The 24,119-nt window shown below is 40.8% G+C and overlaps 1 protein-coding gene across 3 annotated transcripts in view; it reads left to right on the top strand.

The window, feature by feature from the left end:
• The window catches only part of lrp4 (low density lipoprotein receptor-related protein 4), a 129,623-nt gene that overhangs the window by 54,174 nt on the left and 51,330 nt on the right, over nucleotides 1-24,119 (top strand). For all 3 annotated transcript variants that reach the window (XM_034220926.1, XM_034220925.1, XM_034220927.1), the window contains exon 3: nucleotides 19,311-19,427. In XM_034220926.1, the coding sequence (XP_034076817.1) occupies nucleotides 19,311-19,427 (117 nt within the window). The remainder of the gene's footprint in view (nucleotides 1-19,310; nucleotides 19,428-24,119) is intronic.

Genomic DNA, 24,119 nt, shown 5'->3' with positions numbered 1-24,119 from the left:
TGCATGATCACGAGCATCTGTGCAAGATTTTTGTAAAAAATAAATAAAAAAAGATTACAAATCAGTCCACAGAGTGGCATTAACTTTCATATGTGACAGTTATAGATACTCAGACACATCATTTTGGTCAGGACCAAAACATAATTAAGGTTGTTTACACAAATTTAGATTGTAGTTGTTGTATTACACTTGTTTTGGGGTATTTATGAATGGTTATTAAATTGGTAACAAATTGGTTAAATTGGTTGCTTGCTAAACCAGCCTGGAAAAATGGTTGTTAATAGTTGAATAGATCAGCAGTTCTTCCCTTGAGCAAGGCCTTAAACTCTCACTACTCAACCCAGACTCTGGTTGTGTTTTGCAGCTCCTCTCTGCAAATGTGTGAAAGTGCATGACTTCGGAATTTTGCTAGAAAGATACAACAGTTTTTTTTCGGGAAAACGTAGTGTAGAATAGGAGGAAAACATATAATTGGGCCCGTATGGACATCATCATCACCCAGTGAAACAGTGAGCGGGTCACTGGTCCAGGCGGGGTAGTATTTCTGATGCAGAGACTCTGCGTGGTGTATGCCCCGTGCAGAAAAATGCTTGAGTGACTTTTGGCAGCAGACAGCGTTTGGCTGGAGGGATTTCTTGGCAGGAGAGCCAGACAGGAGTATTTTCCTACAGAGAATGTCAGTTTGTCAAGTGGAGGAGATCTTCACCGCTCCTCTTTTACAGTTCTGTGTATCGATGTGAAATGTCAGTGTGAGGGTCCCGGTCTCCTTCTTTTTTCCTTTTCCTGCTCAGTTATAGAGTAGGGAAGCAGATGCTGCCCTTTTGTTTGACACTTCCTAAGCCTCTTTGAGAGGTGTGTGTGTGTGTGTTGATGTTCTGTCTCCATCAGTCTTCCTGTGTCACATTAAGCTAGTTAGGGGATGGGAGAGGGGATGCTAAGTGTTATTGATCTCTGGCCAGTTGAATGTTCAGTCAGCTTGATCGCCCCATATCGATCTACACTACGTTAGTTATTTAAGGAGACACATGGAAGCAGCTGACAGATATCGGAGCGTCTAGCTGGACCTTTCTAATCCATTAGTACTGTCTGATCGATCCTCTGCTCAAGCGCTGGACGCTCGTCCTCTTGAACTCACTGTAGTTAATCTCGTAACCATGGAGCTCATATCACAGAGATTAATGTTGGTGTTATAGCAACCAGACATTGAAAACTACAGATATAACCCTTCAGTATTCAGTTCCACAATGTCCTACTACCTCCTCAACTCTTTCAAATATTTGAACAAGTGGTGTCCAAATCAACTTCACCCATTTATTTAAACATATTTCAGAGAAAACTCAAATTGATGCTTCCTCGGATACAGATTTTTAAGTTTTGAACAGCTATGGCAATGAAATATGTCCAGAATGTGAAGCTTTTCTCAGTTTCATATTCATCTTTTGAGTTTTGGTCTTTTAGTCAGACATAAAACACAATTTGATGATAAAACTTAGGGGTCATAAGATGATTAATGGATAAAAAGGGTTATTCGTTTTAAATGTTCTTTCTTTTATTCTTTAATCTTTTTTTGAACTATGCATTAACCCCCACCTCTTAATATATTTAGATTTAAAATAACTAGGGGAAAAAAACACTCTTTTGAACTTCTCCAAGGTCAACTCTAAACTACGCACTACGATTTTGCAACCTGTGATTTGTTTTAAGGGGGCACACAACACATTGAAAGTTAGGATAGGTTCCATTTAACTGAAATTTAAATTTCCTCAAGGTAATGAGCTATGTCAGTGCAAGTGTTTCCCCTAGGATGGAGTCATAGCAGCGGTGCTAAGGCAAAATGTGAGCGCGGAGCACGTGACATTTTTTAGTGTGTGCGAAGTGCGCCCCGTCAATATGTTTCTATGTGTCTGCCAGCACAAGAAAGGCTCTTGAGGCCAAGTACATACAGTGGAAATGTCTCAAGATTTAGCTAAATACACCTTTATTGAACATACAGTAACACAAATACTACAAATCCACATAACAAACAATCAACAATCAAAAAGGGTCGCCACTTATTATTATTTTAATAAAAAAATGAAAATAGTTTTTTGCGCCACCGCTATTTGTATATAGGGGAAACACTGAGTGCTGTGTGTGTGTGCTGTTGAATAAAATGCTGTGTGTTTGCGTAGTGTTTTTGTGTGTCACGGTAGAGAGTTGAATCCCACACGACCCAACTTCTATTACACTGATTGAATTAAGCAAGTCGGATCGTAAAAACCGCGGAGTGAAATTGTATGCTTTTTAACGACATCTCAGAAACAAAATAGAATTTATGGAGGCACAGTTTCAATGCACAACAGAGAGAGCGGTTCAGATGTGTGTGTGTGTGACCGTGAGAATGCATCATCGCAAGAAACACACACACACAAACAGAAGAATACCTCTTTTCAGCAAAATAGTTGCAGTTTAGTTTGTGGCATCCAGACTTTGTTTCAACTTTAACATGATAATCATTTACACCAATTTAGCAATTTGTAGAGAAAGCCCAATTGTGCTGGATCACAATGCAAGAATGCGCGTCTGTGAAACTCGGGAGAATAGGAACCGAGGCAAAGTGGCTGACTGTGGCTATGAAACTATCCGTGTAAACTTCAGATCTAATTAAGATCATGTGGAAATTATGTAGTGCAGATGTGACTGAAATGTCACTTGTGTGTGCAGGGCTTGCGACGTGTGCCAGCGTTCCCTAATATAAAGTTTCATAGCTACACAGGGACCTACGAGAGAATTAGGAAGAGTTGTTGAGGGACCAAGAGCATGCATGAATGCTCTTTGTACAGTTGTGTGTGTGTGTGTGTGTGTGTGTGTGTGTGTGTGTGTGGTGTGTGTGTGTGTGTGTGTGTGTGTGTGTGTGTGTGTGTGTGTGGTGTGTGTGTGTGTGTGTGTGTGTGTGTGTGTGTGTGTGTGTGTGTGGTGTGTGTGTGTGTGTGTGTGGTGTGTGTGTGTGTGTGTGTGTGTGTGTGTGTGTGTGTGTGTGTGTGTGTGTGTGTGTTGTGGTGTGTGTGTGTGTGTGGGAACTCTACAGTAACTAGAAAAGGAGTTGTTGGTGTGAGACGGTGAGGAGGAAATGGTCTTTACAGCCGGCCGCCCTCTAAACTCACCCCACATGTAACATCTGTGTGTTTGTAGTTGACCACATTGTGTGGAGAAGGGGGGGGATTACCTGGGGGATCATAAATCTACCTATTTAAAGACAAACGGTTAGTCAAAGTAGCAGTTTTTTTCGAATTTTGGTGACATCTAGCGATGAGGTTGCATATTTCAGAGTTGTACGAGGGAAAATAACTATGGATCCTAATGATTTAAATAAGGACTATACATGTGTTCGTACATAGTTTATTTAGTTGATAAAGAATTATCCTTTGATTTACAGAGGTCTCTCTCCAAGTGTAAGTCAATAGGAACAAGTCTTTTTGGGCTCGATGACGTCACGGAAACACAACAATCTTTACTCTTGATACACAGAGTAATAATATTACATTTCTACCAATCAATCTCCAAAACTCCTACACAATATCACACGGAAGCTGAGATTCCACAGATTCTAGAGGTATAAGTATCATCACTGTGCGACCAAAACTCGCGGCAGCGAATGCGAAACCAGACAACACACAGCGTAGCTTTACGGAGCCAAAATGGCAAAAAACGTCTTAGCTTTGTTGTTTTCTGATCAAAAGTTGTGTTTAATGGCATTAAAACGATAAAATTACTGCTGAAGGTTAATCCAATGTGTCTGTGTCCCTTTGAAATTATTACTGATAATCCATCATCATATTTATGTCAATAACAGAGTTTTCATATATAGCTGCTATGAGAGCTACAAGAGTGTATGACAGCTTCCTGTTTTGGGCATTCTGGCTGCGCATCACTCATTCACCAATGGGTAATGTTTAGATGGATTTTAGGAGCTTCCCCTTGATTCTATTGGCTCTAACGGTTAAAAAGAGGTGTCAATCATCAAAATCGACCGATGGGTTCCAGAGATATGGAAAATGCACCCAAATGACCTAGGAAGTAGGTTTTTTTCTAAATCTCTCTAAAAAGATCAAATTTCACTTGTTTTGCATCAATCTTGATACAGGGTACTTATTTTATGTTTGGATTCCTAAAGCTTTTAGTCTCCTATCCCATCATTCAACGCTGGTTTTCACTATAAGTAATGGCTTTTTTTTGGACGGAAACTATATTTTACATTTCTTTTACTATGTTCAATCTGAATTGACTTTAAAATAAAAACATCTATATTGATTCTGTCTTTTCTACATCCAACTCACAGGTGTATCATTGCTTTGAGAAAAAAGATCATTCATTTACCCCTTTTAGAAGTGAAGATATAGTCATTTGTTCTGGGAATGTGATTTTCAAGCCTGAGACCTGAAAAATAGGCTCGGGGCTTAACTGGTTAAAGGACCTGCCAGTTTTTAATCCTTATGTACAAACACTGTATTCCATATTTTTCGCTGATCATTTATGATTGACAGAACAGTTTTGCAGCTCTGCTACTACGGTTCTGACGTGGGAATTGAGAATCTTTTCCAATTGAGAATTGGTTCCTATTTTTTTTTATTCATTGGAATCACTTTCCTCTCCAAACTAGCGATTCTACCCTTCAATTCTTTACGAAATGTTGGGGCCACAGCCATGTCGGAGAGATAAATATGCTCAAAAAACGTGGTGCTCAGAAAAGGGAATTCAAATCAATAAAATGTCTCTAGTCTCTAATCTCTAGTTTCAAGGCCGCCATTGGTAATATAGGTGTCTTTGCCTCACTAGTCTGAGAGCAAGACGAACACGTTACAGGCATAGGCGGCGAGTGAGGCTCAGGTTTGGGAAGGCTAAATACGTTTTTTGACCTGACGCTGCCCGCCTCCGGCGTCAATAGATAAGAGATCAACCGAGATCAACTCTCAGTGAAAGCACCGCCTGCTGACCAATCAGAGCTCAGTGTGCGGAGTTTAAATCTATCAAGTCATATTACAGGATAAAGGAAATACAGAACAACTGCCGTATGCAGGGAAGACGCCGACGTGTCGCACTTATCATTCATATCACATCATCAATCACATCATCTATCATAATATATCATATATTTCCTTATCTGAGTCAGCTTCTCGAGCCGTATCTGGCCGTGCAACACTTATGGCACATTTCCACTGCAGCGGGGTAGCCCCGTTTAAGCGTCCCTAAGCGTCCTCGCTCAGGCCTCGGGCTGCCTCGCTGGCCGTCCGAGGCCGTGGCGCATTTCCATTACAGTTTAGGACCTGGGGTAGCAACGCAGTGTAGGCGGGGCGATCGGCTTTGTTTTGTTCACATTTCGAGTTGTTCCGTCGAGCTCCCGCTGGATTTGATCATCCCCAATGAGATGTAGGAACGTCGTCACCTCCTCGGTCGACCACGGTGTGCTTTTCTTATTAGACGTAGCCATTTTTGTAGCTCATCCGTTTACAAAATGCTGTTTTTAAAAATGCTGCAAGCTTGCTTCTAAATATATATGCGACGCTAGGGATGAACTCGCGCGCGATCTTGTGAGTTCAGCCCTGGCCCTGGTCTGATAGAACCACGATTGTATGGGGCCGGAAAAAGAGGGAAAAAGTACCCGCTAGCCGGTACTAGGCTATATGGGAAGGCCACCAAAAACTGGCCTGGCCGCATGAGGACGGTTAAGGACGCTTAAACGGGGCTACCCGCTGCAGTGGAAATGCGCCATTAGTGTCACATAGCATACTGGATGCAGAATTATTATTATAAGCAACACATTAAGTTGACGAAACACTCAACTCAAATGTAATTATGTTAATTATTTAATTATTAAGTCAGATCACTCGTGTCTTAGATGAGGCAGTGATATCATAAACCTGTTAATGTAGGCCTACACATTCAAACACTATTTATTTTGTAACCAGCTGTTCTGTTCTGTATTCACCTTGCAGGTGAATGTTGCTTTTATCCTGGATAAAGTGTAAAGTAATGGATGTTTAAAGTTTAACTTCTTCATATTTGTCTAATATTATAGTTTCATTTTCATTAATGAATTATGACGCTGCGCTGTCAGTAGGCTACGCTTGTCCATGTTTGTGATTGGTCAAATGTTGCTAGCCCCGCCCCTTGAATGCGCTCTCAGCCGGACAGAGAAACCCTGGGTTAATTTACTGAGTTGATAACCATCGTCGTAGGACCGCATAGCGAGATCACGTTTGTTAGGATTAGTTAAGATAACTCAAACATATCCAGGGTCTGTTGAACTGGCTTCGTAGTACAGTTTACTGGTGGCTGCATATCAGCGCTAATGTCAAAGACACAAACATTATACATTATATTTTAATTTTACCAGGATGCAGTGACAAAAATATTTGGGAAGGCTTAGCCTTCCCTAGCCTACAGTACCCGCCGCCCCTGGTTACAGGGTCACACATCTCAAGGACAAGACACTAATTAGCACTGATGAAATGTAATGAAGGCATAACTCATAGAGGTTTCATCGAATTAATAACACCCCTTTTTTCATTGATCCATCTGCCTGAGCTCGGGAGTGTTCACAGCTCCGGGTGGCACATGGGCAGAAAAACACACTTTACTATGTTTGATTGCAGGCCAAATGCATGAGGTGTGAGAGACTCTGCCATGAAGCACTGCTCCATTAGAGGGATATATGTTTATGTTCTTGGCAGTCAGCTCCACAGCCATAAGCATGCTGCCTTTTGTGAATCTGATTTATATGGAAATGGCAGTGTTCAGTGCCGTGCAGTCGGCGAAGGCAAGCTGAAGAGGAAAGTGATGAAAAGGGACAAGGCCAGGAAGAGTGATAAAAAGGAAGATTCTTTATGTTGTTTTGTAACCTTACCTTTGTACTGCTCTCTTCATAATCCACATTCCAGCCTATTGAAACATTTCTATAATGTAGAGAATAAGATCAACACGTCATACAGTAGTTCTAAAACTAATAAGCAAACGCATGTAGTTTTATAATCCTTTCAGAAATGGTTGGCTTCATGTGACAGTTTTCAGATGCCCCAGACCTTATTTTGTTGGTATAAGTAAGAGTTGTCGACAAGGCTTCATAAAACTGCTGTAACATGGTAAAAACACAGGATTTGTGTTTCTTGGACCCAAAATATACAATAATTGATCATTTTATGACCTGTTGATCTCATTCAGACGTCTTCCTAATGTATTTTTCCTCACACTGATTCATAGTCTCCTAACGCTGTCTTCACACTTGAGTTTTATTAGACTCCTTGAACCGCTTGTGTTTTGATATTTATCTTGAATTCAGTTCCAAGCATTATGTTGAAAGGCCTTAAGATGTCTCACAGGGAAGGGTTTTTTTAATTTAATTTTTATAGTTTTGGCCGGAGTCCTCCAATTCCATTTGTATGTGCCATTCAATCCACGATGCCCCAGCAACAGTACTTTTCTTTACAAGTTTCCTTCTGAACTCTGTAGATACCCTCAAGATGGACAAGGCCAAAAGCCTTATTGAGTATGACTTATGATTTTGTCTCTTATCTTATCTGGTTTTCAGTTTCCCTGATCTCCCCTCCGAGGACACGGAAATAAAACATATTAGCTCACTGATATGTAAACCGTTCATAACAACAGTAACCACATCAGATAAGACTCAAAAACCTTTGAAGACTTCTCCATCTTCTGTAACTTCACCATGTGTCTCCTCCCCTTCCCCCCGCTGTTCCATCCTTCAAGTTATTTCGCTCTCCCTGCATTTAACTTACATTGAAGAAAGCAGGACGTGGGGCACGCGCACACACACACACACACACACACACACACACACACACACACACACACTCACACACACTCACACACAGATGCATGGGCACACTAACTCCTGCAGAGTTAAAAGCAGTAGGGGTTATGAAAGAGTAAATGCTTTGGGCCAGAGTGAGGAGACAGGGCTGCAGAGGAAGAACCGTGTGTGTGTGTGTGTGTGTGTGTGTGTGTGTGTGTGTGTGTGTGTGTGTGTGTGTGTGTGTGTGTGTGTGTGTGTGTGTGTGTGTGTGTGTGTGTGTGTGTGTGTGTGTGTGTGTGTGTGTGTGTGTGTGTGTGTGTGTGTGTGTGTGTGTGTGTGTGTGTGTGTGTGTGTGTGTGTGTGTGTGTGTGTGTGTGTGTGTGTGTGTGTGTGTGTGTGTGTGTGTGTGTGTGTGTGTGTGTGTGTGTGTGGATATGAGATGAAATGGAAGAGGAAAATCTCTGTTGTGCGTGATTGAAAGCGCTGCATGACGTTTGGCTTCCTCTGCCAGTGGCTCACACAGGCCTGTGCGGTTTGTGAAATGGGTGTGTACTCTATATTCATATACACGCACAAACACTCACTTATAAGAACCCTCCACTCGATGCATTTCAAGATAGGTATGACAGGCCCTCCCAGTGGCATTATATTTACCGTATTTTTATGAGACGAATCCATTTGAACGATCCACAATTCATGTTTTCGTACAGATCTTGACTTGTCAACTATTCTGATGTTTAAAAAAATCCTAAGCCTAAAGAAACTATGTATGTTACTATTGAAAGCCAAGTATAGTGTGTACTTGATTTCCCATTTGGAAATCACAGTCTCTCGAGTTCATTTAGTAGCGAGAATCATTGTTAAAGGGCCCATGTCATGCTTTTCCGGTATACCCGTCCCCCAGTGTGTTATGAAGGTTTGTATGCATGTAAACGGTCTGCAGAGTCACAAACCCTCAAAGTACACCCTGTAGCGAGTAAAACTCTAACACAGTCTATGCTGCCCCAAAACGCCTCGTTGGAGATTTCTCATTTTCCATTGTTTACTTCCCGAGTACTGTGACGTGTGAATACCAAGAGGCCACACCCCCTGCCAGCATTTCACGAAACAAAGCTTCACAAACCTTTCAGCGATTCATGCCGGATATGTACAGCGTAGGGCACTGAAGAACGATGCTGTTCCTACTTTTTTTGGACCAGCGGGAGATTCGGGTACACAACCTGTAAGTATTCATTGTTGTTTGTGTATTTATGCTGTTTAAAACAAACAAGGTATCTACCACGACTGTTTAAATGGGTAAACGTTTTTCGGACTACTACGTTGGGATCGCGGAGAAATGCTCTCCGCAGACCCATGTTCACAGCGTTACTTATAAACCTTCTTCTTACTCAATATCAAGCCACACTTATTGTTTTTACTTCGGCTGTGAGTGTTTGTGTGTGCTCAGGATGAGTTTCGCTTGTTCTCGCTGTATCGCCGACCTGAAAGCCTGTCCGCTCCTCGCAGCAGATCGCAGCAACGAGCCCCGCGACGTCCCGACCAATCAGAGCACACTGGGCTCACAGGGAGGGGGGGGCAGGAGCTCGAACAAGCCGTTTAGGACAGAGTGAATACCGGTGAATACACATACTTTACAGAGATGCTGTATGAGAAACCAATGTGAGTTTGGAAAATTGCACAATATAAATCTATTTTAGTATACCTCAACAATGGAATTGTGATCAGTAGAAATGGCCATGACATGGGACCTTTAATAAATGTTTTGAATTCAGTCTTTCAAAGGTACTTTCAAAAGTTTATTGAGTGCGGAAAAAATAGCGTTTTCAAATGCAGTTAGGATGTTATTGGATATAAATTCCAATTTCCTGGCATCTTCTTTCATAAACAGGGACATTTTTGTACAGACTTGGTTGTTTTCATCATTGCATGTTAACATCAATGCCCCAATGAACCTAATGTACAGAATGAAGGCCAATTAAAACCGTAATTATACAATGAAGACATCATTTCATGTTTGCTAGGCAGTAGTGGAACACTTTCATTCATGTGAATATCAGATCAAATTAGATTTTTCTGACAAAGCTGAACTCGTTTAATTTCAGGATTTTGGCAAAATACCTCTAGACTAAGACGACTTTAATCTCCAGATGCGAGCCTTGAACCTGTGTCTGTTTCAACAGTTTTAAGAGTCAGTTAGGCTTTTGAAAGGCTTAAGATATGTTTCTGGCTTAAAATACTAAATCTAATCCCGACCCTTAACCCTAGATCAAACCTAAAAAAGCAGCATTTGAACAAAACGAGTGTGGAATGACCACAGCGTCCTTCATCGAAAATCTCCAAAACTCAAACTTTTTCTCACAAGGGCATTAATACAAACTCACACATAAAGCACAACAAAATAAGAAATACCCCCTCCGTTCTTTAATCCACCGCTCTCTGACGAACTTGGCCAATCAGAGAGAAGCTGTGACCACGGGGGCTCAGCTGATCCGAAAGCAGGAGCGGAGAAGATTAAGACCCCATTCCCTCCTTTTTCTATGTGTCAGTTTCTCTCTCCGTCCCTTCATCTCTTTTCTCCATGCCTCCCTCTGTCATTGCATCCTTCTTCCCTCTCTCCTCTGACCACAGGACACCTGCAAACTCAACTTACTTCTCTTTTTACCCAAGGCTTTCTCATTTATTTCTCACCATGTGGTTGAGTTTGTTCCGTTGCTTCGTTTGTCCGTCTTCCTGTCTCATTCTCTCTTTCTGTCTCAGTATATGGCGGTAGTTGTTTTGACATATTAGCATAATCCTCCTCCTCTCTTTCTTCATCCCCTCCAAACAATTTCTCCTGTCCTCCACTCCGCCTCCTTCCTCAATATTTACTCTCTGCTCAGTAAATGAGGGGAGCACACTTGTTCCCACAGAAGAAGACATGATTAGAGGCTGTTTGAGGGCAGAGAAAGAGACAGGAAAAAGAAGAGAGACAAAGAGGATGTTGGTCTGTGGCCTGGCTTTACTTTCTTTTTAAATCTTGTCGAAGCTTGTTTGAGTGGCTTTTAAATGTGTTGTTTGTCAGAGGTGATGGATTAGGCTTTAAAAGTACTATGTGGAACGTTAAGGACAATGAAAAGGACTGGATTGTATCAATTTCACTACCATGTTGTACATTTTCAGAATAGTTAGCCTGGTGAAAGGACTTCCCCGCCCCCTTTCAGGTGAAAACAAAGAACCAGCGGCAAGCGGACAACATTTTTTTATCAGGCCTAAAAGCTGCCGTGTTGTGTATTGCACATCAAACAACAAACAAATCCAAAGTAACAATTGTCTTTTCTTTACCTAGAAATACAGAAAATAAAAGATATGTGGCTTAAGGCATCCACAGAGAGAAAGAAAAGCATAATCAATGGGACTTTGACAGTAAAACACTTCCTCACAGCTGAACTATGATGCTAATGAGTTAAACATTTACTGTCAAAGTAGTTAATATAATATATACTGCATTGAAATATACAAAACACTGACACGCAAAGGACATCCCAGTTTAGGTGTAAGCCTGCTCCCTGCCACTTTTATTTAAAACAAACCATAAAACAACACTGATCATCCATCATTATGTAATTGTTGCCTGTTTGACCATTGTAATTGGGCTCATTGTAGATAGAAAATGGCACTGTTTTCTAAAATGTTTCATGTTTTTGGTGAAAAACTTCTGGCGTTGTATTTACCGCCAGTCAAATGACCAAAAAGGGGCGGGGCCATTACATAGAGGGAAAGTACCTGGATCGATTGCTCTCATCTATATCAGAGGTACAACAGAGCTACCCCTCCTGCAGTCTGGCTTCATTGTATTGAGACTGAGGCATCACTAGTGGATAAAGCTGTAAGATTTATGAAACAAGTGTCAGACAGAGATAATGTATTTTCACGGTGAGAATCAGTCACTGATAACTGCTCCAGGGATGTGTGTTTCGCAAGTTCGCTTCAGCTTTGCTTTGCTTAATTTCTTCCTCACTTTAATTTATAACCATGTAGCCACAATACTTAATTTGGCTTTTTATTTGGAGCCAGACAAAATAAACAATTCGCAGACATCACCTCGGGCCCTGAAAACTGATGGTTGGCATCTGTCATTGTGATTGACATTTTATGGGCTAAACAATTATTGGATTCATTGAACATAATGATTGATATGGAGACAAAAACAATGGGGATCTTCCATTTGGGATTATTGTTTATTGAAAAAAACACATTAAATTGGTTCATTTGATTTGTGTTGATGTTTTCCTGTCAACATGCTTGTTTGGTTCATGGACTTGTTGAAAGTATCACTTAATGAGAACGTAGTTTGACTGCTGATGTTGTAGACAGATGCATTTATCCACCAGACAGAAAGCCCCAGCTGTGTTTGCTTTGGCACACAAAACTGATTCATCCACAGAGCATGTGTGTGTGAATGTTTATTACCTGCCTGAAGTCTTCTCAAACGGCCCTATTATCAAAAATCAAAGCTGCAAACAGTCAGATTTGTTGTATGGCTTGTGGCTCAGTGATCTAGAACAAGATTACTTACATAATCACTTGAGAATGTAATATAGAAACTCAATCAAACCACAATTTACCACAAGTATTTTCTTAAAATAAACATAGGCATGTCAAGGCGAAACAGCCATCACTCTTTCTATTTTATTTTCAATTTAAAAAAATGGTTTTCCTACAGGAGATTGCAAGTATTTTTCTCCATTTTCCCACATTCTGACTCAAGGCTGCCTCTTTTTTTCTTTTGAGCATTTCCTTTTGTCTGAGGTCTTCTTCCTATCGCTATCACCCTGTGTAATACGTTCACCATGAATTATCCTTGGCAGGTAAACAGTCACAGAGCCCAAGTATAATGAATGACCTGCTGTTGGTGGGTGTCCAAAGGACAGGCAAGGTAACATTCGAGAAATTATAACTTCATTCAGCCAGTGACACATAATCATAATAGTCCTATAATGTCATCATTAGACCGCATCGAGGTAATTCCTGTCCTACAGCCTCTTAAAACATTTTTGTGGGTTGAATGGTTGATAGCGCACAAGCGTTTCTCACTGGTGTAAAGCACTCTGCAGAGATTTGTCATGGCAACAAGCAAATGTTTCTACATAATTCTCTGTTGATGGACAATAAAATATCTTGTGACGATGTCTGCAGTTCATTAAATACGAGTCGTGTACGGACAGTTTTGATGTATTTAAACCCATCTACAATTCGGAGAGATATATTGTCCACTTTGACCAACTCCAACTTTTTTTTCTAAACAAAAGACGTAAAAAGATGGATAAACAGTCTTCCTCACATGGTGTTAAGCTTGATACATCGGACTATGATACAAATTGAGGGGATAAAGCCATAAACAAAGCTAGAGAGAGTTGTCAGGTTGTGAATGCAGAGTGGCAATGTGTCTGTGGCTGAAGGTCCGTTTGCCGTAGAGGTGGAGAAGGATGGAGAGAGCCCCATCCCATTGGCCACTGCCGGACACACTGCCAAGAAAAACTGTGCTGGCAGCGCCACTCCGCTCTGACGGACTGAAATATGCGTTGGCTAGCGACCAGAGCTGCCTAGAATCAGATAAGCCGCTATGAGAGGCAAATAAAGAGCGAGCAGAGCTGCAGAGAGTGAGGCGGATGAGAGGAACAGAGGGGATTAGTGAGAGTTGGAGAATGGTTGTGGCAGGACAAGGGAGATACTTTTAAAATCCTACATTTTAGTCCCTTACAAACTATCCAAAAATCCTTTTACCATGGGGAACTGCAGTTGTGAGGCATTATCAGCTTTCCTAAATCAAACTTGAATTCATGGCCACAAAGAGTTAATCCACCACTCAGGTGCTAACCATTATGCTAACATTTATTTATCTTTTTAATCCACATCCTTTTTTTTTTTAGAATAGCAGGAAAAACACTGTTGGGAAAGAAATAACATAAAAAAATCCCCAAAACAATGAAGAGAGGAAAGTGAAAGCAGAGAACAAAGGCAACATGTTTGGAATCTCTTTACATGCAAGAACATGAATAATGTGGGTGCAGAGAGTCAGAGGTATACAATAAAGGAAGGAGTGAGAGAGGGGATTGTTCTCCGTTTGGCTCATTCTGCTTTTAGCACTTTTTTAACTCTGTTTGTAACCGTCTTCACCTTGTGAAGTTAATAGTCTCCAGACTTGCTCTGAAATACCTTTGTATATACTTTTTATTTGGAAATTGTGCCTGTATCAAAAGAGTCTGTATGTATCTCAAATATTCCTCCCAGTCATCATCTGAAAGGCAGTACAAAAAGCTCATGGAAACCTTCTGTCACTTCTTATCTGACAAAAAGATATAAGATAACGTTTGAAACAAGAAAACAGTTATCTGATATGACAGCAAGCCAAGAGGTTCAACACTATTGTTAATGTCAAAGAAGAATAAACTAATGTTTGCCTTTAAGTCACTCTTGAAAATTGTGTTTCCCTTTGCATGGGAATTATTGATATGTATTTATTCCTGCAACACGTTGTTCCATCTTTTTGACAACACAGTTTACCCTCAACTGAGCTAAATTAGCACAATCATGCAAGTGTGTGTTTGTCTGTGTGTAATGGCTGCTATAAACATGTGACAAAATAATGAAAAATACACAGATCACCAGCGTGAATAAATGTTCCCGGTAGAGACGACAGTAATCCGGAGATGAACCGACATGTTTTGGACTGAAATAGAAAACCTTTGTTAAGCTCCTCGGAATGAGATATTCACATTAGACTCGCAGGCTCATGTATCGCTCTCTAGAGTAACACATCTGTTTTTCTCTCTCTCTCTCTCTCTCTCTCCTCTCTCTCATCCTCTCTCTCATCTCTCTCTCTCTCTCTCTCTCTCATCTCCTCCTCTTTCTCTCGTCTCTCTCTCTCTCTCTCTCCTCTCGTCTCTCTCTCGCCTCTCTCTCTCTCTCTCTCTCTCTCTCAGCCTCCCATCCATCGAGCCAGAGTGATAAGCGATGTTTAGGCAGATATATTGGTCCCATTACGGCCACTTGATTCAGCTGCTCTACAGTCAAGGGGAGGCTATTAACTCTGCCGCTCAAGGCCACTTAAAGACGCACACATACATCTTCCTTAGGACATGGAACACTCACACAAACACACACACACACACACACAATCCTGTAAACCAGACCCACGCAATCTTATTCCAAGACACAGCCAATGAGCATGCAACATCGATAGGGCTCTTTGAGATTAAAAGATACATAATAAAAAGTAAAGGACATTCTCACAGACAAATAGTTATAAAAATACAACATTGGATAGCAGTTTAAAGAGCAGCATTCAGTGGAGGCCGAGACCTCACAGCAGGACAGAGGAGTCTGCTGTCTGACTAGAATAACTCATCCAAGGGGCTCAAATAAAGGTTTTCTCTTTCAGTCTAAAGCCGGTTGGGTCACCTCCAGTTTTCCCTCGTCTCTCCAGGAAACATTTGTGGTGAACTGGACATCTTCATTATCTTGGCTCAATGCTTGACATCAGGAGATGCAAAAGGAAAAATACAGATTCTTATATGACGGAAAATATCTGTTTAGCTTTATACCATCAGGAATTAAATGAGCTGAAAAAAAGGCCTTCACTTGTTTGTGTGGGTTAGGGATGACCAAGTGGGACAGGATGAGAAGTATGGGTGGTGAATGAACGTCAATGTCAAATGCTTTGGCAAGTTCTTTAAGCAAACATCCACATCAAACGCTCAGTAGGACGTGACAATATTACATAATGAATGGAGCACAACAGGAGATGGAAATGGACCAAATTACGTTGTCGTGCATCTGTCATCAGATGCTTGTGAAATGTAACACCGTCTTTGATGCGTTTTTTGCTGCGGCATAATTATGTCAGCGCTCTTACTTCTTTCCTATATGGGAAGATACGTACATCATTAATAGTGTTTGTAACTTGGTAAACAAAGAAACCCCACTTTTCCTGTTGAGATCAAAAAGCATTGTGAGAAATGTTGGAATGAGATAGAGGTGAAGTAGCTCAATCTGTACTGGGAACCCGAGGGTCTGCGGTTCAAGTCCCGGATCACACCACGTATGAAGTGTGGACTGGTACATTGAGAGGTATCAAAATGCGGAAACTATATGTCACTATATATGTATATTTGTGTGACGATTGAAGAGAATTTCATTCAAATCCTTCATTTCCATTCCAAGTAGTATAGCAAAGTAATATATAACGATTCCTAGAAGGTGTGTGTGTGTGTGTGTGTGTGTGTGTGTGTGTGTGTGTGTGTGTGTGTGTGTGTGTGTGTGTGTGTGTGTGTGTGTGTGTGTGTGGTGTGTGTGTGTGTGTGTGTGTGTGTGGTGTGTGTGTGTGTGTGTGTGTGTGTGTGTGTGTGTGTGTGTGTGTGTGTGTGTGTGTGTGTGTGTGTGTGTGTGTGTGTGTGTGTGTGTGTGTGTGTGTGTCAGCGTCAGCGGAATGCAGTGGTAGCATTTAAGAGCAGCGCTGAGCTGAGCAGAATCTGTGTGATAAGAGGGATCAAAGCGCCCAGAGGCCTCATCAACCTTCCCAGAATGCTCCATGCTGATCCAACTGATAACAAGTATACAGTCCCCTCCTCCTGCCTGACCTTGTGTGTGTACGAGTAAAAAGAGACAGTGAAGTGTTTATTTGCATACAATTTGCAACGCTCCCAATTTGTGGGCCTAAACAATTCTGCGCTATGGACAAGTGTGTTTGTTTAACCGGTGTGACGACGGTTTGCTTAGGTGTGTGTGTGTGTGTGTGTGTGTGTGTGTGTGTGTGTGTGTGTGTGTGTGTGTGTGGTGTGTGTGTGTGTTGTGTGTTGTGTGTGTGTGTGTGTGTGTGTGTGTGTGTGTGGTTCCTCTTCTGATAAGCTGAATTATTTATTGAAATGTTGAAAAGAGGCATTTTTCTTTTCTTGTTGGGGGATTCATCCAAAAAAACGTTCGAATGCTTCAGTTTGACAAAGAGAGGTTTGTAGGAAGTGTGTTGGCGTCAGGACTCAACTTATCAGATCACTGTGCATTGTACTGCAGTTGCCACTTATTGCAGCATTCCTGGCAAATATTGAACTCTGCACTTTGCCTTTGAAGACCAATTGTGTTAATTGAGAGGGACTAATGGCCTTGAGGACTATGGCTTCACAATTTGAGACTAATTGTGATTAAATTGACCATTCCATGCAAATCAATAGTTTTGGAATACTGTTCCTATACAAGTTTTATTTCCCAGGGCCCATGTTGACATATTTAAATTGTCTGTTTTGTTTGACATGTAGATTAATTTTGTTGACTTAAACAAATTAAAGTAAGTAAAATCAAATATCATATTTTATGTTTATGTTCAATGATCAACTGTCAAACATGTCTCCCATTCCTGTCTGCCAACTCATTATTACATCAGGAAACTCAATGATTTTTTGATCAACTTAGTTCAAAATTATACTACATGGTTATTATTATTCTAATAATCTATGTCTAAACTCTTAGAAAAACAAATACATTGCTAAATCTTCTAAACCTTTTATCAGCTTTATGATTTATTGAGAGGTTTATCAAGAATGGTAATGTATTTCAGTAAAGAGAGTTATGTTTTGAGAGCAGCAGCCATTTTTCATAAATATGCTACATCATGTAAAATGGATTGTTTGATAGACAAAGGGAATTATAATGAGCTACTGTTATAGAAACATGAAGGAAAGCTATTACAAAAGGACAAAACCATTTTTACAAAAAGTGTAAAGGTTGAAATGGTTGTTCTGTAATGGAGAATGACTTATCTCAAGTCTCATTTCATGTATCTGGAAGAAGTGGATTTTCCCATCCTGCTGAACAGAAGTGAAACCAATGACTGCCTGTAGGGAGAGACGTAAAGAAACTGATTGTAAGATTCAGATAATTGCTTGCAGAAATGTGTTTCACGTTGCAAATGTTGCCCAACCACAGAAGTTCATCGGAAGGTGAGGAGAACGAGGCGGACGAGAGAAAGAGCTCTGTTTGATTACCTCTGTTTCTCTGTCTTTGTGTTTCACTCTGAATAATGTAATATCCATACAGGGGTATGTGGGTCAGTGGGGCTTTTGCTTCCCCTGGAGAGCAGAGCCACACCCCGACACACACTCACACACACTCACTTAATTCACTCACTGAGCCCCGACTCGTCCGCCTGTCTGCCTCGCTGCTTAACTCGCTGCGTGACGTCATTCATTTTTCATAAAGCCTGCGTTGCTCGGTCAATATTTCATATGTGGTATTGACAAGCGAGTGAGAGTCCACTGTGCGTAGCTGCTGTTCCCTCGCCTCCTTTCCCCTTCTCTCCTCCTCCTCCTCCTCCTCCCTCCATCCCTCTCTGGCCTGTAATTAAATTAGCTCTGTCTGCAGATGACAAAGGGCCAGTCATTGGTGCTGTGCTGATATAGCGAGTAGCTGCACTTAGAGCGGATATGAAGTTAAGGAGGAATGCTCTGAGCTGAGTCCTGGGTCTCGGGGTAAGAAGGTGAGAGAGAGGAGCGTTGGTCCAGATCAGCCTGTGGATGAGCTGAGACCAGACAGAGAGTTAAACCTCCTGCATTTAAACTGTGTCTGACCTTTACTGCAGGAGTGATGAGTGAGAGATCGGGGAGCGCTTCATCACTGTGTTGGATTGACGTCACATCTGATTATCAAAACACTGTGATTTATTGTTGTTTTTTAGTAGCAAAGAATCAGCAGATTAGTTGTATGATTCATTGTTTTATGGTGTGGTCGATAATGTGAGAAATGCCCATCCCAACTACCCAGAGACCCAGTTCACATACACACACTTATAATATGTAGTGTATTGGGTAAAAGAGAGAAGGGTTGATGAAACCAGGTTCGGCCAAATGGCTCAATTTGAACTAATAGGCATTTTTACCATATTGATCGGTTGATGTAAAACGGCAGCTCATATCCATAATCTTATTTTATTACAGTTTTCTTCGGTAGGATCATTTTACCAATTTTAGACTGTATTATTTTCTAAATGGTTTTGTGCGGCTGCTTGTAGTTTTGCATCAAGATAAAAACATTATTTACATATAGTTATATTTCTCATGGTAATGACGTGCAAAGAAAATGTATCAAAACTCTACAATCTTTCTAGGAGGGCTGAGATATTAATGAAGATTTCCTTGTATTTTGACTCATATCGCCCTGAAATAAAGAGTAACTTCCAGAGGCTAAACGTCAGAAACTCTGTCATGATGTTGCATATCATCTCTCATTTGAACGTCACTCAGGCCTTCAATATGGAGTCATATATACTGAAATGGTGTATCCTACGATACAATGATGCAGCTTGCATGGAAATACGATATAAAAGAATAAAGCAAAGGAAAAGTGACAAAAAAGTACAATTCTGAAATCGGATAGTCGTGTACAGTACCTCCTGAAAACCACAGCAAACTCCCTTCTCCTTTCAGCCTGGCACTGTTTGTGTGTTTGTTTGTTTGTGCTGACAGAGCTTTTGTCTCGCCTTGTTTGTTTGCAGTGCTTCCCACCTGCTCGCCGCTGGACTTCCACTGCGACAACGGCAAATGTATCCGCCGCTCCTGGGTGTGTGACGGGGACAACGACTGCGAGGACGACTCCGACGAGCAGGACTGTCGTAAGTACACTTCCTGTCTCTCTTGTCAGCACAAACATGCAAACAAACACAGGCACACTGATATTTGCTGACACACACACACACACACACACACACACACACACACACACACACACACACACACACACACACACACACACACTCACTCACTCTCTCCACTCAGAAGGGGATGAGTTATTGAAGTTGACAGATGTGTGTGGCAGCCATGTGCAATGAGGAGTTTGTTTTGATTCTGAAAAGAGTTGCCTGGATGTCACACAAACACACACACAGGAGGTTAGCACTCCCACGGTCACCACACATGACACTCTGTGACCTTTGACCTCAGTTTATCCTGTTTTTCTTGTCATTTGTGAATATATCTGTGTGTGTGCATGACTGTGTGTTCTATCCAAAATACCCCTCAGCTGCTTTCCAGGCAGAATGTGTCCCGCAGAGGGTGAAGGGAGGAGAGCGTCATATTTCTGCTGTCATATTTATGTATCACCTCCTGGTGTGTGTGTGTGTGTGCTCCTGTATTTCTATCTTTGTAAGGTCCATTTAAAGTTTGTGTTTTGTCTTTCTCTCACTTCTTCAATGACGTAGATGTCGTCTTGTCATCCTCACGTCTTAGTCATGGAAAAAGTATTTAGAAGCACTGCATGTCGAGCATTAGTGTATGTGTTATTTGTTATTTGAATCCCCCAACTTTATACAAGTGCAATGCCAAGAGTTTAGGTATGTATTGCGAGGTTAGGGAATGCATTGTGTCAATACGAGGCGCGTTGGTGTAAAAATCTGTCAGTGTTGGATTGACTCAGAATGGCTCCGTGTGTGCCATCTGATCCGTGCGGATGAACGCTGCACGGCAGTTGTTCCATCACACTGTCGGTGTCTTTTGTGATTCAGTTGAATCACACTTAACTCTCTGTGCAGGGACAGGAATAGTTACAGGGAGTGACGTGTCCCTGATGGAGACAACACATGGCTCAAAGAGTCACCCAGTGTCTGTTCAGTGACCAACTTCTATCTAAAGACCAATACAGACTTATTTTTACCTCAACACTTCCCAGTTATAGAACAAAAAAAATTGTTTTAAGGATTGTGAACCACCAACATGTTGTTTAACTCATTGCAACATTTTGACATTGATAATTGCTGTTTGGAATTGTTGATTTAATACAATTTCTTTATTTAGCTCATAATAGCTTAGCTATATTGTTAGCATAATGGGCTAGTCACAAGTGCGGAAGAGGGAGTTAGTGTGGTGAACAACATATCTTAAGTCTGAGGCACTGAAATGTGCTGAGAGTTAGACGTGGAGAGGGATGTTTAGCCTAGCTTAGCATTGTGTACCAGAGGCAGGGGGAACTTCCTTGACATGACTGTGAGGGTAGCTAGGCAATCAGCAGATATGATTCCTCTATCCCATTAAGTCGAGCACATGGTTAAACAGTTAGACTTCTAAGAAACATCTCCAGTCTGTGATCTATGAATGAATAAACAATGAAGAGGATTATGCTGCAAATAAGCCCCCTCAATATTAGATCTTAGTAAAAAGGCAACACAACCAACAACATAAGCCCATAACCCAGGGACTTGCCTGAGGGCACCGGTTGAGGAAGCCAGCGAGCTGAAAAAGAAAGCTTTTTGTGTTTGGTTAGCTCAAGAGACCGCACCGTCAACATTTAATGCAACAATTAAACAAGGACTGTAACCGTTGTTGTGTTCGCATTACAGTATAGGTGTCTGTTCAGACAGAAACATGTGCCGATCTTATACGCTTACGTTAATTGCTGGACCCTTTGTGCAGTTTGTATTTATTCCCCACTAATTGTACCACTTGTACATAATGGGTACAGATGTTAGCTATAAGCAATAAGTGTGTGTTTGGTCAGCTTTGATGAGTAAGCATTTAGCCTGTTGAAACAAGTTAAGTAATTTGTTTTTGAGATAGTGTTCAGTGTCATCTAAATGTGTTCTTGGGGTTTTTGAATATTTAAACCAAACACCATTAAGTATTGGTAATAATATTTCACTGTGGACCAAAGTGTTGGACTAAGAAACTGCTTTTTAGTATTAATAGAGGCATCTGTATAAAGGGTTTAGTATTAGAACTTTTACACATTAAAATGTAAAAAAATTACAAGACCTATGTCATACGGTGTATTTTGTCAAGTAGTGTACTTACAATAACGCAAGGGAAATACATCATTTCAATTAAGATAATGGTTTTATTCCCTTTTGAGCCTGCGTCATTTGTGGTTTTCTGCCAAACCTGTCATAAATGAACTATTGTCCAGTTCTAAGCCACAGTGTTAGATATGCTTTTGAGATTTTGGTTGTTTTTAACTATATGTTTTTATTGGATGAAGGATTTTATTGATTGGACGTTTTAGAAGGGGGCAGAGCAGACTTCAACATCCTGTGTGTGGCAAGCAACATCTGAAAAACTGAGATTGTTTTACTTGAAACTGCTTTATTCAATGTCTTTACCAATTTGAATCAACAATTTTATTTCGGAGAAGAGTAGACCTCTATGAATAATCCGGCTCCAGGCTATTACCACGAGAAGCTGACTGCAATAACAGCAACGATAATGAAGACAACGTTACATGACATTACATTTAGCTGACGCTTTTATCCAAAGCGACTTACAACTCCCATGATCCCACGCTACTTCATGATGTTGCCAAACTCAGTTTTTGCTATTGTTTTTAATGAAGAGAGCACTAATGGCAAAACAAGATATGCTTTGTGTTTGAAGCGAGGGGGCAATTGACTTGCTTAATAAAAATGGTGGATCCCGCAATTAGAGCTAGCACTTAAATAATCGCCTCGTTCTTGAAATTGATAGATTTCCACAGTCACTTGTGTATTAGACCTCATACAGCAGGTACAGGTAAGCTTTTTCTCTTCTGAATGATATCTCCGTTACGTCTATCGAGTTCTCCTCCTCCTTTGTTGACCCACATGCTGTATCAGCAGCCAGACACTGTATCACTTCCTGATGGGAGGGGTGTCTGTCTGCTGCGAGTCAGCTATGAATTTTTCATCTTCATGCCCAGTACATTTGCCCCGTTCCCCAAACTACTTATTATTTCATGCTTCTTTTTTGCTCACCCTAGTCTGTGTTTTACCTTCCAATATTGTTCAGCTTCTCAATGCGATGCCATGGTTTCATTTCATTATTTAGAGACGGGGAGACAATCCTCCACGCTCGGCTGGAACTGAAGTAGTTGTCAAGATTTTCAGACAAACACGGAGACTGAGGTGTGTCTCAGTGTTTGAACATGAGATTCTGAAAGTTTGAAAATACATTTCACAGAAAGAAAAAAAACTATTTCAGCACCCACACACATGGAGAGAGCCTGGTAATGACTCCCAGAGCCCTTTGCCCTTTGACGTTTGGCTGCAGTGTGAATGATGAGCGTCTTCGGGGCTTGTTGACCTCCGACCTCCCTCTGTTTACCTCGCTGATGGGAGGGAACACGGAACATGGGAGGAACAGAGAGAGGGAGAAAATCAATTATTTTCTTATAAGTTGAATAATAGAGTAAATGAGTGCATTTGTCGATAATGCACATATAATTACATTTTCATTTGGCCCTGCCGATGGGCTTTTTGTGGTTTTTAAATCCTTTTCTGTTTTTGGGGGAGGAGAGCATGTTCGGGCTGAGGGGAGGTCGATGTGGGTGAGGTCAGCTGAGGTTTAGCTGTCAAAGGTAGAGTGATGGATGGTCCGGGTGCTGGCTGATATATTGGACGATATTTGATTATCAAACATAAATCATATATCTCTATGGTGATGGATTAGTAACTAGAAATGACTTACTTTTCTTGTGCCGTACATAGCCTGGTCACAACTATTTAATAACCAAACGTAAGGGATCCTTTTAAATAGTGATATATCCTTATACGTTTATGTGAATAAATAAATATCTAATATAAAAATCCATTTTTAATAATAAATAAAAATCCATTATCAGTCGAGCTCAACAACGTCTACATTTTGAATATTAGCTTAAAGAAATGTTTTAGATTAAATGTACCATTGAAGATACATTTTTGTTCTTATATTTTATTAATATATTGTAATGCAAACTACTCTTTTTTTCCTTCAATTTAGACTTAATTTCAGTTTCATTTAGCCTTAAAAAGCCAATACATAGAAAGAAAATACGAAAGAAAATAAATAATACAAATTTTAACAAACAAAAGGGAAAAATGTATAAAGAAATAGATATTTAAAAATAATAATAATATAGATTTAAAAAACAATACATTTGAAAGTGCAATACACTGCCTATTATAACACCTTGGTCAGGAGTCATTTTGTAATTTTATGAGATATAATGTAAACAGAATTAAGCCACCTTGATATCTTATCATATAAACGAGGTAACTAAGTTCATGGACATGGAGAATATTCTGCAACACACACAAACACACATGGGCCTCATGTCTTCTCTCAGAGTGGAGTTTGTCTCCAGCAGCTTTGACTCGTGCTGTGGTGAAACCCACCTGAGAGGAGATGAAAGATCTCAGTGAAATAAAGCAAAGCTTCATCTTCTTCTTCACCTGCCCATCTATTCTGTGGGCCCCCTTCTATTTCTGTCACTCCTTATCTCTCTCTGTTTGTCTCAGCTGTCCGGCACTCACACACGCCACTGATACATTATAGATTACCTCCTGCCAGGGGCCATCCATCAT

This window comes from Gymnodraco acuticeps, unplaced genomic scaffold (assembly GCF_902827175.1).
Source record: "Gymnodraco acuticeps unplaced genomic scaffold, fGymAcu1.1, whole genome shotgun sequence".
NCBI classification, from domain to species: domain Eukaryota; kingdom Metazoa; phylum Chordata; class Actinopteri; order Perciformes; family Bathydraconidae; genus Gymnodraco; species Gymnodraco acuticeps.
The sequence above is the reverse complement of the archived record's forward strand: the minus strand, read 5'-3'. Positions and strand labels throughout refer to the sequence as shown.